Genomic DNA, 16,007 nt, shown 5'->3' with positions numbered 1-16,007 from the left:
TACCTCGAAACATTGTGAAATCTTTAAATTCTACTATTTTAGACAACACCATCTCTATCGTACCATCCGCTAATGGATTCAACTTCTTACTGATTAAAAGATGTGTCATGATATCAAGTATTATTCTAGATTTTTCTTCGGTCCATGAAAATCCTCCGGAATTGGAGGCAGCCATTGCCTTATGTTGTAATATCAATAAGGTACTGTCATTATAAATTTACAATTCTATATTTCACTATCCAAAAATTAATTCTATCCTCGAACTCGTACTTAAATTGTTCTACTATAGCACTAATTATATTAAATTGCTATACAATATCAATGGATTCAAATATAATTACCTGCAGATCACAAGTGCGTAATCCGGCAGGGCTTCGCCGCTTACCTTCTCCTCACCCCTCTCTTTTTTTTCAGGATTTTTGGTGGAAGTTCCTCTCTTTTTTCCTGAATTTTTGGTGGAATTTTTAGACTCAAATGAGGAGGGAATAGGGTGGGGGGCTTATATAGAGGAGGGGACCCTGTCGCCCGAGGCGGGCGACAGGCCCCCCTTGTCGCCCATTGGGGGGCGCCCTCTCGCGCCGTGCTGACCGATGTCCGGTTTGTAAAAAAAAAATTTACAAAAAAAATCTATCGCCCTCCCATGGGCGACGGGGACCCATTTTTTAAATTTCTTGGAACGGCCATATATTTTTTAATTTTTTTTTAAATATAAAAATGAAAAAAGGCTCTTGTTTCCCACACCATTGTGGGCTGCAAGTGGCAACCTCCATCGGCCCAGTTTACAAATTGGAATACTCCTACCTAATATACCCGCGGCCACATTCGTTCGCCATTCTTTCCAAACCCTAGAGCCGCCGCCGCTGCCGCCGCCTGCTGCCCCGCCGCTCCTCGCCTCCCCTGCAGCTTATCCTCCTCATTCCTCAACCAGCCGCAGCCATGGTGAGTAGCCCTAGCTCTCACACTCTTTGAATCCCCGACACTCGCTCATTTCGCCGTCGTTGAGCTTAATGACCCCTTTGGCCGCTGTGATGGTGCCTCGCAGGCGGACGTCGACGTCGATGCGGAGGTCGCCGCTGCAGGACAGCCCAAGAAGAGGACGTTCCGCAAGTACAGCTACCGCGGCGTGGACCTCGACGCGCTTCTCGACATGTCCACCGACGACCTCGTCCAGCTTTTCCCTGCCCGCGCCCGCAGAAGGTAGGTGCTAGATGCGGCAGGAAATGGTGGTTTGATTATGGGGTTCGGTGCTGGAGGATAGAATGTATGATCATTGTTCTTACTCCCTTTGTTTTTTCTTTTTTGGATTTAGGTTCCAGAGGGGTCTGAAGAGGAAGCCGATGGCTCTGATCAAGAGGTTGCGCAAGGCGGTAATGCATTCCCTGCCTCTCTGCGATTTAATTTGGCTGATTGCTTGATTATCTTGCTCATTGCGATCCTGTGAATTTTGATGCCGGGATGCTGGAACGTGCAGATTTTGTAGTCTAGGCATTGAGTGCATAAAGCAGCTTAGCAATGGTTAACATGTTGAGGCATCTGACTCTGTAGTTTATTTGGCATGCAGTTTCAGATGTAAACAATGCACATCTGTTTGGCTCATAGGCACAATGGTTATTTTCACTTTTGATGCTTGCATTATAGTCTTATAGATGATTGATTGAAGGTGTATCAGCACTCAGTGTTACATTTAGTCGCAGGAAATGGCTGAAAATGCAGCTAATTCTTCCTTTCAATGATTGGTAGCTTCTCTGCAAAACCGCTACATCTTAACTTGACATATTGAAATTACTGTTTGAATGGTGTCATTAGTTGTTGACATGAATAATGATGTTCAGTTAAAACACGTGCAATAAGTGCATAACAATTTATGAGCTATGGAATTCAAATATATGGTATATTTGTTTGTTGATGTAACAGAAATGTTAGTTTGATCTTGAAAGATGTATGCCATGCTGTCAATCCACGAATGATGAGTTTGTTATTAGTCTTTGGAATAATGCATATTACAGATTAGTCGAATGGGGCTCAAGATACATAGTAGTTCAGAATAGTCTGTCTAGTCTGTAAACTTGTTACACCTGTTGTTTGGAATGTCATGACAATGAGATTTCTGATTAGTAGGCTGGTAGATATAGGGAATGGTTCATGACCTATCGGTGAGTCTTGAGAATGCATTTTTCTACAGATTTTGGTTTCATTTGATTGAGATGAAAAGTTGGTAGAGTTTTCTCAGTTTATACTCCATGCTACTGTTTGCATCACTTTTTGGAATTGTTGCCATGAAGTGTAAAAAAATTGCTATTAACACTGCTGTATTTTGTATGCTGCAACATTTCTTTGTTGAGAACATAATGGTAAGCCAATGTCCATCCTTTGTTTTCTGTACATGTACAGAAAAAGGAGGCGCCTGCTGGTGAGAAGCCCGAGCCTGTCAGGACCCATCTGCGCAACATGATCATTGTGCCAGAGATGATAGGCTCCATAATTGGAGTGTACAATGGGAAGACCTTCAACCAGGTCGAGATCAAGCCTGAGATGATTGGGCACTACCTTGCTGAATTCTCCATCAGCTACAAGCCCGTCAAGCACGGAAGGCCCGGTATTGGTGCCACCCACTCCTCCAGGTTTATCCCACTCAAGTGAGGGATCCCAGGGCATGCTCATGTCCAGGCCAAAGTTATCTGGGCCTGCTGTTATCTTTTATCGGATAAGACTTTGCTCCTTAGCACTTAGTGAGGAAAGTTTGCCCAGCAATGGATTCTAGTTTTTCAGTGGAATTTTAGAACCTCAGAGCTACTTCTGTTTTCAAATTGAAACTGGAGATCTTGTGTCTATGGTGCAATTCCCCTCCCCGTTGTCTTTCTGCGTCTTTGCTGTTATTGTGTCTCGCAGGTCAATTTCATAACATGCAATCTTCCTGGCCCATTTATTCAGTTGGGTAGCAAATTGCTATCTTGCGTATTCCTTTTTTTTTCCCGAGGGTATCAATATCATGCATGGTCTGGTTTCACTGTAGATTCTGCTGCTGCTGCTGCTGCTGCTGCACCTTGTTTGTATTTGTTGTAACGAATCTGGTGGTCGGAGTCGCGCGCTGCTGCTGCACCTTGTTTATATTTGGTGTATCGAAGCTGGTGGTCGGAGTCGCGTGCTGACGTGGTCGTGTTGGCGCTTGCTTATTTTCCTGAGGGAATCACCTGATATACGTGGCCAGCTCCCACTGGCTCCAGAAGGATATGACATGTACACATGGATAACCAAGCCGCTGGCAGCCACACTTGAGCGGCAGCAATTGGGCTGGACGACTGGAGAATAACACCGCAAAGAAGCCTACTCTCCACCTGTCACTTGTTTTCATCTAGAACCCAGACGCCAGACCGTTGGCACAGCGAGTGAGCAATGGCAACCATCAGCGCGGCCGCATCCGCCGCCCTCTTTGCCGGCGCCGGCGTCGCCAGGCCGTCTCAGGCTCACGGTAAGCCCATCATCTCTGAGATCTGGGGCAAGAAAGCCGATGGTCATCTGCCGCAGCGTGCAAGACATGTCCTGACCTGACCTGACATGAGGTGGTTGCTGCGAACTGCAGGGCTGCCTCAGCTGAGAGCGAGAGCCGGCAAGGTGCGGTGCGGCGCCTGCTCGAAGCAGCACGACGGCAACGGCAAGGCGCCAGCGGCGGCTCCGGCCGGCGCGTCCCTGCTGGCCGTGGCGAGCGCGATGACGACGTCGCCGGCGCTGGCTCTGGTGGACGAGCGGATGTCGACGGAGGGCACCGGGCTCAGCCTGGGGCTGAGCAACAACCTACTGGGGTGGATCCTGCTGGGCGTGTTCGGCCTCATCTGGTCCCTCTACACCGTCTACACCTCCACGCTCGACGAGGACGAGGACTCCGGCGGCCTCTCCCTGTGAAATCCTTTTGATTACCAGCTATTTTCTTCAGCCCTGACCTGTGCGAGTTCGACGATCTGTGGTTGCAACTGCAAGTCTGCGACTGAAGGCATGGTTTGTATGCGACTGTGAATTGTGATTGGGTTGCATCGGAGATGGTAATGACGAGTACTTAGTAGTTGGCTTTCTGGTGGGTTGAGATTGCACCTGTGATGCATGGAAGAATCTGGGCACACGCTGTACTGTCTGAAGTTTGATAGCAGTCTGATTTTGTTGCTGAGTACTGTCATAGTGTGGCATGAGAAAAGAAATATTCTAGAGTTGTGTGGCAACTAAACTCTGTTTCATGTGAGTGTTAATGTTTCATATTGACTACGAGAATAGTGTTAATGTTGCCGATGTTAACATGAAGCAGAGTTAAGTTATGTTAATTTGACGTCTTCAGTTGGGAGCGTGGACTTTTATTTGCAAGCTACGTTTCCAGGTAGGAGCTGTTTCATTTTTCTTTTGGTCGAGCTGGTTTGAACTGTGAATATATATGTAGCCTTTAACTAGGTACGTAGGAAACTAGGAAAACACATTACGATTATTGTGCGATCTAAACCCGTCTGATCAATGGCGGATCCGTGATTTATGCTTAGGGTTCATCTCCCATCTCCTTCCTACAACCCTCATTCCATGAAGTAGGGTAGGGGGGCTTGAGCCCCCCTGCCCCAACGCTGGATCTGCCGGCCGTGTTGAAGGTTGAAAGTAAGACGACGGTGGCGAGAAGGAAGAAATGTTCTTTATGTCATGCACATTTGGCACGACTTTCTTTTGAACTTGCGAACACGTGGAATGAAAAGATTCCACTGGGAATGAAGCTCTCCATGTGTATGACGTGGAGGATGACTTCCATGTGTATGACGTGGAGGATGACTCGTGGTGATCTGATCAGTTGACACCTGCTGTGAATACACCGAAAAGCACTAGAACTAAAATGCAAAAAAACCATTGCTCACCAAAGCGTCACTTTGTGTTTGCGGTCGGATGATTTGTTGAGGTTCACTTTGGTAGCCTTCTTGTGATGATTCATGCGCTGGTCATCTTGTGTCACATTATTAGGATGACAGTCAACACAAAAATCTGAGATTGAGAATTAATCGACATTCACACTAAATAAACGAAAGTTGAAGGCAGGTCTCGTCGTTCTCATTCTTCCCATCGGTTGCCGCCCAGCAGTTCATTACGCGCTTGTCCATCCGGCGTTGATGAGGGCCATCGGCCAGAAACAGTCGTGCAAGGGTACGCTACAATTCCATCATCATGCCTAGTCTTAGCAAATATCCCAGCGATAAGAAATAACATCACAAGGACGAGCTGCTAATGAGTCTTCATTGTTCGTTGTAGACTGATGAGATAATAGATTTCATCCGCGCACCGTCACTATTTATACAGAAAACTAACTTCTTCTTTCCTACAAATCATTTTTGTAACGGTGGTTCTTCTTGGCGAGGGTGGCCAAGGGAGAGGGAGGCGGTCATGGCGAGGAGGGGGCTTTCATCCCATGTGTTGTCAACGTGTGTAGTAGGGAGAAGAGGCTGCGAGGTAAAATTTGGCCCTCCAAAAGAACGAAGTATAATTTGGCTCACCTCCCTTATTCTATATCATTCTAGATTCATTTCACAGTAAAATTGATGAACCTAAACTAAGTAAAATTGATTTCTCATTATAAATTATGCTGCAGTCTCATCTCCCTTCTCCTTCCTCTCTTTTCTTCTTCTTCTCTTCCTTCTTTTCTCTTCTTCCTCCTTCTCCTCTCCTCTTCTTTCCATAGAGTTCCGGGAGTAGGGGGCTTGAGCCCCTGCCCCCCACGCTAAATCTGCCCCTATTTGTGATGACTTTTGTTTAGACTAGGTTCATGCCCGTGCGTTGCCATGGGAAAAAAATCATGAACAAAAACATCAAAGATCGAGATAACTATAAATGCTCAAATATACTTTAGACGTAATACACAAAACATTAACCAATGAAGAAATAAGATTGCTTGTATTTGTTAGCAGCTAAAAACAATATATAGATAGATGCATCTTGGCAACAACACCAATTCATAAATACGGATGATCAGTTGGAACGGCTTGGTACCATTGAGCCATGTATAATCCTTGGTACTCCACAATACTTTCACAGTCTGGAATAAACAAGTGATGAAATAAAAAAAGTGTTAGATACATATAGATTAAACTTGGAAAATAACAATATTAGTTAAATATAATTGTTAGTACTATATAATACATGCGTGCTATGCCGTTAGGACCTCCTTGTATACAATATTCTTTGTAAATGTCCCATTATACACTGGGATCGTTTTCCTTTCTTTCTTGTTATTAACTATCTCGTTACCCTTTTTTTTGTTATTTTTCTTCTCCTTTTTAGCTTTTCCCTCGAGCTCAGTGGCATTAGGTGGAAGTGCCAAAATCTTGATGTTTGTTCTAGCAGTTGCCCTTGACATTGCAACATACAACTGCCCATGCGAGAACACGGGGTCAGGGAGGTAAACGCTGACGTTAGGAATAGTCTAACCTTGTGACTTGTTGACTGTCATGGCAAAACTGAGCCGGATAAGAAACTGTTTTCTTTTGAATTGAAACGGGAACATCTCGTTGTCAGATGGGCATAAGGGTATCCGAGGGAGGAAAACTCGTTTTCCAGCATGCTGGCCCAACACGATTTCAGCATCGATAGTATTTCTTTGGAAACCACGTATAACCAACCTCGTTCCATTACATAAACCATTCGCAGGATCAATGTTCCGAAGCAATATTATTGGACAACCTACCTTTAGCTTTAACACATGTGGAGGCAATCCATTAGGTATAAGGGTGTTAAGAAACTCTGATGGATAGTAATTGTGTGGATCATCCACGGCAGAATCAAAACTATGATACTCGACCTCCCCACCTTGGAAAGATCCAATCATTTTCATATTAATCCTGGAGTTTTATACTCAAACTTCTTAGCATTGCAGTGTTCGCAATTATCCACCACCTCTAACTTATGTGTTTCAGATGGCGCATTAGCATAGACCTTGTAATAAGGATCCAACACATCTGGCACACTGTTATCTTCATCGTCGAGGTTGATTTCCACATCGACTTCGTCTTCTTGTTCTATATTTAATACAATAGATAATAACATATTATTAAATATTCAAAGGTTATTTTTAATAAAGATATTTAATAAAAATACCTTATCCCGCGAATAGATAACCCTCGTCCTCTTCCTCATCCTCCTCCTCATCATCAACATCTGCGTATTGGAGTGATTTATTGACATTTTGGAAATTAGAAAGAGGTTTAACTGAATAATTTGTCTAGTTTGAAAAAATATAGCTTTAAATAAATTACCGTCCTCAACAATTGATGCACCAACAACGGATTCTTGTTTTTGTGGATTTGCGTGTTGCGCTTGTTTTGGGTATGTTGCTCCTATATATTCAATGTTGATTTAGCAATCAAATAAAAATAGTGCTAAAATTGAATCAGGGTAGAAAAATAAGTGGCATTCACCGGTGTTAATGACGGACGATTGTGTTGGAGCATTCACCACATCGGGGATTTCATTCACGGCATCGGGGATCTCATCGAGGAGACCCAAGTACTTCCTTCCAATTGTGGCTTCAAATAAGAGATTGCGACGGACTAAATGGTTTTGTCTCTCCCCTGGAGGAACACGTTGTCGTCGGGTTTGGTGTGCAGATGGCATTTCAATGGGTTCTTCAATCTCTTTGTTACCTAAACCTTGATCTGATGAAAACGGAACAAAGAGCGGCGGTCTGTTTAACACGATATCAATATCTTCGATGGTTAATTTGGATTGACCTTGGGTGGGGAATATGAATTGCGGATTTTCCATGGCGATGGATTCCGGGTGTAGATTGTTCTCTTGATAACCTCTCAGTCTTTTCTTGTAGGCACTACTACGTTCTGCACATGTCTTCTTTGAAGGCTTAGTTTTTTCACTTGACATCTGGCTTGCCTCCTTTTTGCATGGTATGCTTCTCTGCTCCGTTGCTTTATGCTTTCCCTTCGTTCTATGTCACACCGATCAGCCGACTGCTTTTTCTCATGATATAATTCACGACGGCGTTTATTTATATGGGCCCGTTGTTGATCGGTTATAGGTTTTTTCTTGCATGATTTAACACTCATGCTCGGTGTATCCGCACATGCGGTCAATTGTTGATAGCCAGGTACTGTAAATAAAAAGATACTTATCTCAACACTACTTATAGATATACAGACATAATTTAGCCTTAATGTAACGATGACAAATTTTGTTTTGATATCACAAACAATCAAGTAGTGTAGTCATTCATAGCGCAGACGGAGTAATGTATTTACAAATGATAGATTTCCAAAAAAATTCGCAGCAAAATGGTGTAAATATGTGCACATCAAACAACCAGTCAATTGCTGATAGCCAGGTACTGTAAATAAAACAGATACTTATCTCAGCACTACTTATAATATTTGGGCAAGAATGAATCACGTACCTGGTGTGACATTTGTGCAGGGGTCGGAGAGGTTATGATTCTCCATGTCGACTGGGATATAATCTATTTAATAATGTTCTTTAGTATAAATCAAAAGATCATAAAATAAAAGTTTAACAGGGTAGACACTGATACTTGTTGTTTGCTCGGTGAAAGATAGAGTTGTGTGATGCTCGGTCACTATTGGAGTGCTAGTGGTGGGTGTGACATGGTGACCGCCTGCTGGACAAACGGATACTTAGCACCAAATGGGAATAAAAGATGGAATAAATATTTAGCTGTGTAAACAACTAACATAAATATTAATCTGTTCATACCGTCCAGATGTTCGTTGATATCAGGAGCGCTGGTGATGGGTGCACCATGTTCATCTGTTGCACCATGTTTGTCACCTATGACACCAAAAGAAAGATAAATGTAGCTTCGAATGGGACAACAACAAACAACTACAGAAAACATCATTGCAAATACTGATCTACTTAAATACAAACCTGCTCCAATAGCATTTATCCGTGTTTCATATTTCTTTTTATGATCTCCAACTCTTTTACCATCTGACCTCAAGGGAGTAAGAATTCTATCACTTCCTTGTATGAGCTTCTGATTAGCTTCAAGGTGCTTCTTTCTTGTTTGAATGCTTTCATCATTTGACCTCAAGGGAGGCATAATTCCATCACTTTCTTGTTCAAGCAAAGCAGAGCCTAAAATTACATATCAAAAATTAGAATGCGGTGCCATGGAGAATTAGAACGCGGTTACAACACGTACCTATTGTATGTTTATCAATGGCAGGAGCGATGCATACGGCCGCCGTATTAGTAGTAGGATTACTCATATTTAAATCCACTGCAGGTTACTCGGCTATCAGATGTACACTAATAACAGCTAAACCATTATCACGAATAGATGCAAACCTGGATCATTCTCCTTGTTTTGCGCATGGCATTTTTTCCTCTTATATGCCTCATGCCGCTTCCTGTTCTTTTCCTCCTTTTGCTCATCTGTCATCAAGGCAGCACGGGCTCTGTCCCGTTCTCTTCTTCGATGACGGGCATCTTCAATTACACCCGTGTCTGTGTCAACAATATTTGTACCTTAGGAGGAGAAAAAACCATGTTGTGAATAAACAACAATGGCAATTGAGACAAAAGAGTACTACCTTTAATATTACTGTTTAGAGGATCCATCTGGTTTCACAAGTTGTATCGACGGGGCGACGGACCTGTCGGGGTAGCAGTGACCGAGCGAAGCAGCCCGCCTTGTGACAATGATAGGCGCACAGAATATATATGATTAATATAAGAAATAAACACATAGGAGATACAAATCACTCTCCAGAAAGAGATGCAAATCAATATTGCTAAGCCAGACTGATATCTACATAACTATGCTATTTAGAACCTGCAATATCCACCAGCAAGTTCTACTGGCTTGTAACAAAATTGATATTTAGAACCCCAGAATTGCATGAAAATAAAGCCTGTCGTTCTGTTTTTGCAGCGCCGGCGGCGACAAACTCGAGGCCGTGGGGGGTACTGGAAGAGCTTCAGAAACAGAATAAACACTGATGATATAGGCAATGTTATTGCTTCTGTACATTTTGGTAAACACTTGTACAATGATATAGGGTCTGAACCAGGATTCAGACTTTTAGTAGAGCACGTGAAACAGGCATCGGCTATCTAGTAGAGGTAAACATACAGCTTTAGATTAAGTTGCAACTTGCTTTATTCACCCATCATCAGTTTGTATTTCAACAGATTGATCACCCATTTTCTACAAATGAGCAGAAATTTAGGGATCTAGCATTAGTAAACTGCTGCATATCAGGTTTAGCAATTTAAGCTTCTTAAATGTCATGCAATACTGACCGAGTGAAAAAGTAAACTGATCACTATATATTTGAACAAAGGCAAAAAAAAAATGGCAATGCTCAAATATGTTGTCGTAGAACTTATAGAGTGATGGACTTTCACCTTAGGTGAATGCTGGCCAGATAAGTAAAATTTACCATGCATCCATGCGACACACGTGTTGAAATAGCATATTGAATTAAGTAAATTCTAATCAGTTTAGCAGAATAAAATACAAAATAAAATCAATCGATTTCTTACTCCCATGACTATGAACATGCTATAATCTATATGTTCAATTCATGTAGATGCGAAACACCTTGCTGGCTCTAAATGTGTCTGACTGGTGTGAAAATTAAACGTTTGACACTGTGATTTTCCCTTGGGCCATTGAATATTGGGCCACGCACAATGCACTTCGACCCATTTTGAGCAGCCCAACAAGCCCCTACTTCGCCACATGCCAGGACCTTCGTGTTCCTCTCGTCAACACAGCCACGGAGCAACAGAACGCCGCCGCTCCAGCTTAACGGCATGGCCGCGACACCGTGCCGCTCCAGCGCGCGCCCCCAGACGGTGTCGTGTTGCCGATTGCCGATGGCCTCTTGCCAAGCCTAACTCAACACGCGCGGTCGGGTGTGCTGCGGCTGCGGGTCGGCCTCCGTGGAGGCGCTGTAGGGAGGCCGGAGGATGGGGGCTGCTGTGCCTGTGATGTGGCAGTGCAGTATGCGCGGCCGCAGGCGGACGTGTCTGGCTCGGCCTTTCCATTACCGGTTAGCTGGGGCTGCGGCATGGGCTGGGGTCGCGTGGCTTGCACATGAGGATGGAGTCAGCCTTGGCTTGCACGAGAGGATGGGGGCTCAGGTGTACGGGACTCAACACGCGCGGAAACAAACTCGCCGGATCCTTGGCGGCGTTGGAGAGGTAACTGACCACGACGTCGGGATCGACTCGGCGATGGAGAGGTACCTGGCCGTGATGTCGAGATCGCACGCGGACGCGGCTGCAGCAGCGGCGGCGGCGTGGACGGATGACGGAGAGGCGCGATGGCGGCGGCCGCGAGGACGGATGACGGAGAGGCGCGACGGCGAAGGCGCTGGGGGAGGGGGCGACGTGATTTGTAGTGGGGGTCGGTGGAGTGGCGCGACGGCGGCGGCGTGCAGCGTGATTTGGGGAAGGGGGGGCGACGTGATGATTTTGAATCGATTGGGGGGGGGGGGGGGGGGGGGGCGGAGCGACGTCGGTTGCTGGATCGAGGGGGCGACGTACGAAACTGGGATGACGAAGGGAAAAAAAACCCTTAGCCTCTTTTTAGTACTCCCTCCGTTTTAATTTTTAAGACATTTTAAAAATTTTGAAAAGTTAAATTTTTTTAAGTTTGACTAAATTTATACAACAAGATAATAGTATTTACGATACTAATTAAGTATCATTAGATTCTTTATTAGTTATATTTTCATAGTATACCAATTTGGTGTTATAAATTTTTGTTTCTCTCTATAATTTTGGTCAAATATTAAGATGATTTGACTTTCCAAGATTTTTGAAATAATTTATAATTTGGAACGGAGAGAGTGGTAGAGAAGAGATAGAGAAGAGATGCAACACAACAAATGCAGTTCGAGTACATCCTGTTATAGTGTACTAGCAAGTTGATAGCTCAAGACGCAGATGATTATAGAGCACTAAAAAGCGCAAGGAGATTGCGTAATTATCCCAAAACTCGACTGAATAAATAATTGAATATTGAAATTTTCAGCTGTTACTCGGCCGAAGCTTACATTCCTTGACAAGACAACTACGGTTAACCAAATTATAAAATCTCACAACACAGCCCATAAACTTTAAGCCCAAGTTGACCGAAACGCTGGATCCGGCCCGTCAAGCCCGTAACGCTCGTGTCTTAGCGATGCGCAGAGTGAAATGGGTCGCTTCTTCTCCAACCTCGCAGGCTTCGCAAGGCGGCCACACGCCGAGACCCCCCACCACCACCCGCTCCCGTCGCCTCCCCTGCCGGGCGACGCCACCATGCTGACGCCGGCCGGCCGCCTCGCGGCCCGCCGCCTCCTCGGCCTCGCCTCCTCCTCGGCGTCGGAAGCCGCCGCCCAACGCCTGGCTCCGTCTCCGGTTAGTCCCCCCCTCCGCCTACGCCCTTGTCTCCTCCCCCACCGTTTCCCCCAAAACTAATCATCTGATCTCCTTCCAGATCGCCGCCTCGTCCTACGCCGCCGCCGCTAGGGGCTTCGTTCCCAGCTCCAGACCCTTCTCCACGGCTCTTAACTACGTGAGCACTCCTCGGATCCGCTGCCCCCGCGTCTTCCTGATCTGTTTGGTGGTTGAGGGTTGAGCTGAGCTGACGCTTTGTGTTGTTGTGGCAGCACATTGATTCGCCGGAGAACAAGCCGGACATGAAATGGGAGTTCACGGAGGCGAACCTGAAGAAGGTACCTGATTGCCCATGTCGTTGTTTGCGATTCGCGTTTAGCGATACTCCTTAGGATCAGTTGGCTAGGTCGGGCGATTATGTCAGATTTTGTTCAGTCCTGCGCTTGGATCCTCAGAGCCTCAGATTTGATATGCTATTGTATTGTCATACACTCTTGGATGATGAAGTTTGAGCCCATTGATGACTTTGGAAAGGGAGAGTAAACAACTTGTCGGACAGTATTCAACACATTTACTTTCTTTGCAATTTGACACTTCACCAATAGGCAAATGTCATTAGGGATGGAGCTCAATGTTGTACCTTGTTGACCTGAGAATGTGCTTAGTGAATGCAGCTAATGTTGATTGCAGGTCAAGGAGATACTGTCTCACTACCCAAGCAACTACAAGCAATCAGGTATTATTCCGCTGCTTGATCTTGCGCAGCAGCAGCATGGTGGATGGGTGCCGGTCGCAGCAATGGATGCTGTAAGTTCTACTATGTATTATGTTAAAAAATCTATTTTCTACCTTCAATATGTTTTCTAATTTTTCATCCAAAAGAACTGCAATGAACTTTATGACGTGCCTTCATTCACTGAAGTGCTTAATGAGTCACATTTTTTACCCTGTTTTCGTGTTATAGCTGCTTTTTCTTTAATCCTTCTAAGGATAATCTTTATCCTGTCCAGTTCTTTGAAATTTTACTTATTGAACTTATTGTCTAGGCGCACAGAGAAATAGTATGTGCATATCTGGTGATAGGATTATCCAATGAGTTGTGCAGTGTCAGTTATCTTTGATCCCGACTATTCTCTTAGCAAGAGTTACCATAGCTCTTGTTCTAAAATAAAATCAATGACTGCCAACATAATATTGCTATTAAGGGTTGGATACTTACAATATGTGTGTTCTTTCTTCTATAAACAGGTTAATTTTAGCTGTGTTTTCTTTAGTATTCAAATCTGATATCTACTGAAAATGAGGGGGATCTGAGTTACATCGTGTAGAGTAGACAACATTGCATGTAACACCATTGATAACTACAATATTATCCTGGCATGGCTAGTCCAGGAAAAAAGAATGATGCTAGCAAGACACAAGATGACTTAATTTTAAGTGCAGTTTTGGAGAATAGGGGTTAATGACCAATCAAAAAACAAGCATATTTAACAAAGTGGCAGTTTACACTCCTGCAATTATACCTTTTATGCAGCTGATGCTTCATAAAATTCATAATTAATTATGCTCATTGCATATGAATTGTAGGACCATTAAAGTGGTTATGTTACTTGTTACACACTGATCATATGTATGCTAAGACAAGCTGTGTAATTATATGATTACCTTTCTCCTGTTGCCCCTGAGGTTGGAAAACTTAACGACCTTTGTTTTTATGTATTCCTGACATTGTTGTCTCTGTTATTTCAGATTGCTAAAATCGTTGAAGTTGCGCCAATCAGGGTATATGAAGTTGCTACGTTTTACACTATGTTTAATCGGACTAAGGTATATTGATACATCACTTCCTATATTGTTTTTGTTGTTGCCCCCCTCTAGCACCTGTGTTATGCTTTTGACTTTTTTTTTTCCGTATTTTTAGGTCGGCAAATACCACCTTCTAGTGTGTGGAACTACACCTTGCATGATTCGTGGCTCACGTGAAATTGAAGAGACATTATTGGAGCACCTTGGAGTTAAAAAAAATGGTTTGTGTTATTATTCACAGTACTTTACTCTGTTAATTAAGCATGCTGCTTTCTGATTGGTTACCACTAAGATTGTTCTCTGAGCCTTAGACCCTTAGTTTCCTATGCTATCTCTGAAATATTTTGTTGCCTTTGCAGAGGTGACCAGTGATGGTTTATTTTCTGTTGGAGAAATGGAGTGCATGGTAATGTGATCTACATATTTATGAGATAATATTTCAGATGCTCAAACTGCGCCTTTTAGTTTTCTAGATGCAGGAGTAGTCTATAACGTGTTGATGAAAAAAAATCGGTTATTTCTGATAGATTCTTTTTGTAGGAAGCACTTCTATTTTATTTTATTTTTGAGAATCAGAATGCAAATTTTATCCATATGTCTATCTTGCATTTGCAGGGTTGCTGTGTGAATGCTCCCATGATTGCTGTGGCTGACTACTCGAAAGGTTCAGAGGGTTACACATACAACTATTATGTAAGTCTATTTTGCATGTATTATGACATTCCTGCTATCATTATATTTGTCTCTAGTATTCTGTTATATGCTCAGACTCTATTTCCATGCAACATTAGCACTCAAGGCATAAAATTGATACAGAACATTATATGATCAAAAAAATGTTTCTCTTATTTGAAGAGGACTCAACAAAAAAATATCTGCACCATAACTCTGGGCTTCTTTTTCAGGAGGACCTCACTCCGAAACGAGTTGTTGAGATTGTTGAGATGCTCAGAAGAGGAGAAACTCCCCCTGTAAGTAGCTCACTTCTACTCTCTCTGTTTTTTTTTGCTTGTTTGGTTCTTTCTATATCAAGGCATCACTTCATTTTTTAATCTTTGGTTAATGTGCTGTTTGACGATGGAATATCTTTTGCAGCGAGGCACACAGCACCCAGAACGGAAAAACTCTGGCCCTGCCGGTGGGAACACCACTTTACACGGAGAGCCGAAACCTCCTCCATGCAGGGATCTAGATGCCTGCTAGGTTTGCCTTGGAGCATTACGAGCACACAAATAAGTCGGCTCGCACTGTATGGTGTGCAAACTGCAAACAGCAGGAGGGACGTGTTATTCTTGTGTTTCATCAATGAAAGCTTTTCTAACTTTTATTCTGCACCATTAGAGAAACGATGCATTGACAGACAATAAGATGTTTTGAGCTGTGGGTGTGGCAAACGCTTTGTACTTTAGCAACCCCCCTGACAGCTGGGAGAATCGACCACCGTGCTGTTCTGCTATTCATTTTTGTTGTATTAAGATCGTGTTGTTAGACCACTCAAAGATGATACCCTTAATGCATTTTTAGTTTTGCGAACAAATATTGGATTTTCTGCAATGATCGATATGATAGAGTATCTTGCACGGAAATATTGTGCAGTGTCAGTATTTTCTAAAAAAAATAACTCGGGCTAAAACAATAACAATAACCTAAAGCCTAGCCATGTTGTTTTCATTGGAGCAGAAAATCGTTGCTCACCCTAAAAACTTCGTAACTTCACATTTAATGCTCGATTTCACTTTTTAAACAATAAATGAAATTCAAAGTGGCGTGCTTAATTTGCAGGCCCGTGTTATTTACATCGGAACAGAAAATTGTTACTCATGCTAACT

The 16,007-nt window shown here is 43.5% G+C and overlaps 4 protein-coding genes across 5 annotated transcripts; 3 read left to right on the top strand and 1 right to left on the bottom strand.

The window, feature by feature from the left end:
* The first annotated feature begins 786 nt into the window (after positions 1-786).
* On the top strand, positions 787-2,943 carry LOC120664984 (40S ribosomal protein S15-like). Its single transcript, XM_039944390.1, has 4 exons — positions 787-939; positions 1,043-1,197; positions 1,310-1,367; positions 2,392-2,943. Exons 1-4 carry the CDS (start codon positions 937-939, stop codon positions 2,638-2,640), a joined length of 465 nt encoding a protein of 154 aa, XP_039800324.1. The 5' UTR covers positions 787-936; the 3' UTR covers positions 2,641-2,943.
* Positions 2,944-3,257: 314 nt separating this feature from the next.
* LOC120664987 (photosystem II reaction center W protein, chloroplastic-like) lies at positions 3,258-4,304 on the top strand. Its single transcript, XM_039944391.1, has 2 exons — positions 3,258-3,469; positions 3,581-4,304. The coding sequence occupies exons 1-2, from the start codon at positions 3,394-3,396 to the stop codon at positions 3,898-3,900; spliced, it is 396 nt and encodes a 131-aa protein (XP_039800325.1). The 5' UTR covers positions 3,258-3,393; the 3' UTR covers positions 3,901-4,304.
* A 1,551-nt stretch (positions 4,305-5,855) lies between these two features.
* On the bottom strand, positions 5,856-11,433 carry LOC120664982. Of its 2 annotated transcripts, XR_005671071.1 has the most exons (12): positions 11,236-11,433; positions 9,573-9,671; positions 9,328-9,486; positions 9,182-9,259; positions 8,905-9,114; positions 8,731-8,805; positions 8,549-8,632; positions 8,414-8,476; positions 7,428-8,113; positions 7,266-7,346; positions 7,108-7,167; positions 6,100-7,028 (listed from the first exon to the last, which is right to left on the bottom strand). XR_005671071.1 is itself a non-coding variant. In XM_039944388.1 (9 exons), the coding sequence occupies exons 2-9, from the start codon at positions 9,598-9,600 to the stop codon at positions 5,967-5,969; spliced, it is 780 nt and encodes a 259-aa protein (XP_039800322.1). In that variant the 5' UTR covers positions 9,601-9,671; positions 11,236-11,433; the 3' UTR covers positions 5,856-5,966. The 2 variants fall into 2 exon arrangements, 1 of the variants encoding a protein (XP_039800322.1); XM_039944388.1 differs by lacking the exons at positions 6,100-7,028; positions 7,108-7,167; positions 7,266-7,346; positions 7,428-8,113 and adding an exon at positions 5,856-6,049.
* Positions 11,434-12,174: 741 nt separating this feature from the next.
* Positions 12,175-15,715, top strand: LOC120664983 (NADH dehydrogenase [ubiquinone] flavoprotein 2, mitochondrial-like). Its single transcript, XM_039944389.1, has 10 exons — positions 12,175-12,393; positions 12,473-12,550; positions 12,645-12,710; positions 13,063-13,179; positions 14,122-14,199; positions 14,294-14,399; positions 14,538-14,584; positions 14,794-14,871; positions 15,084-15,149; positions 15,274-15,715. Exons 1-10 carry the CDS (start codon positions 12,190-12,192, stop codon positions 15,379-15,381), a joined length of 948 nt encoding a protein of 315 aa, XP_039800323.1. The 5' UTR covers positions 12,175-12,189; the 3' UTR covers positions 15,382-15,715.
* Positions 15,716-16,007: the final 292 nt, after the last annotated feature.

The sequence above is a fragment of the Panicum virgatum genome, chromosome 3N, assembly GCF_016808335.1.
Source record: "Panicum virgatum strain AP13 chromosome 3N, P.virgatum_v5, whole genome shotgun sequence".
Classification (NCBI taxonomy): domain Eukaryota; kingdom Viridiplantae; phylum Streptophyta; class Magnoliopsida; order Poales; family Poaceae; genus Panicum; species Panicum virgatum.
Note: the sequence above shows the minus strand (reverse complement) of the source record. Positions and strands in the feature narration are given on the sequence as shown.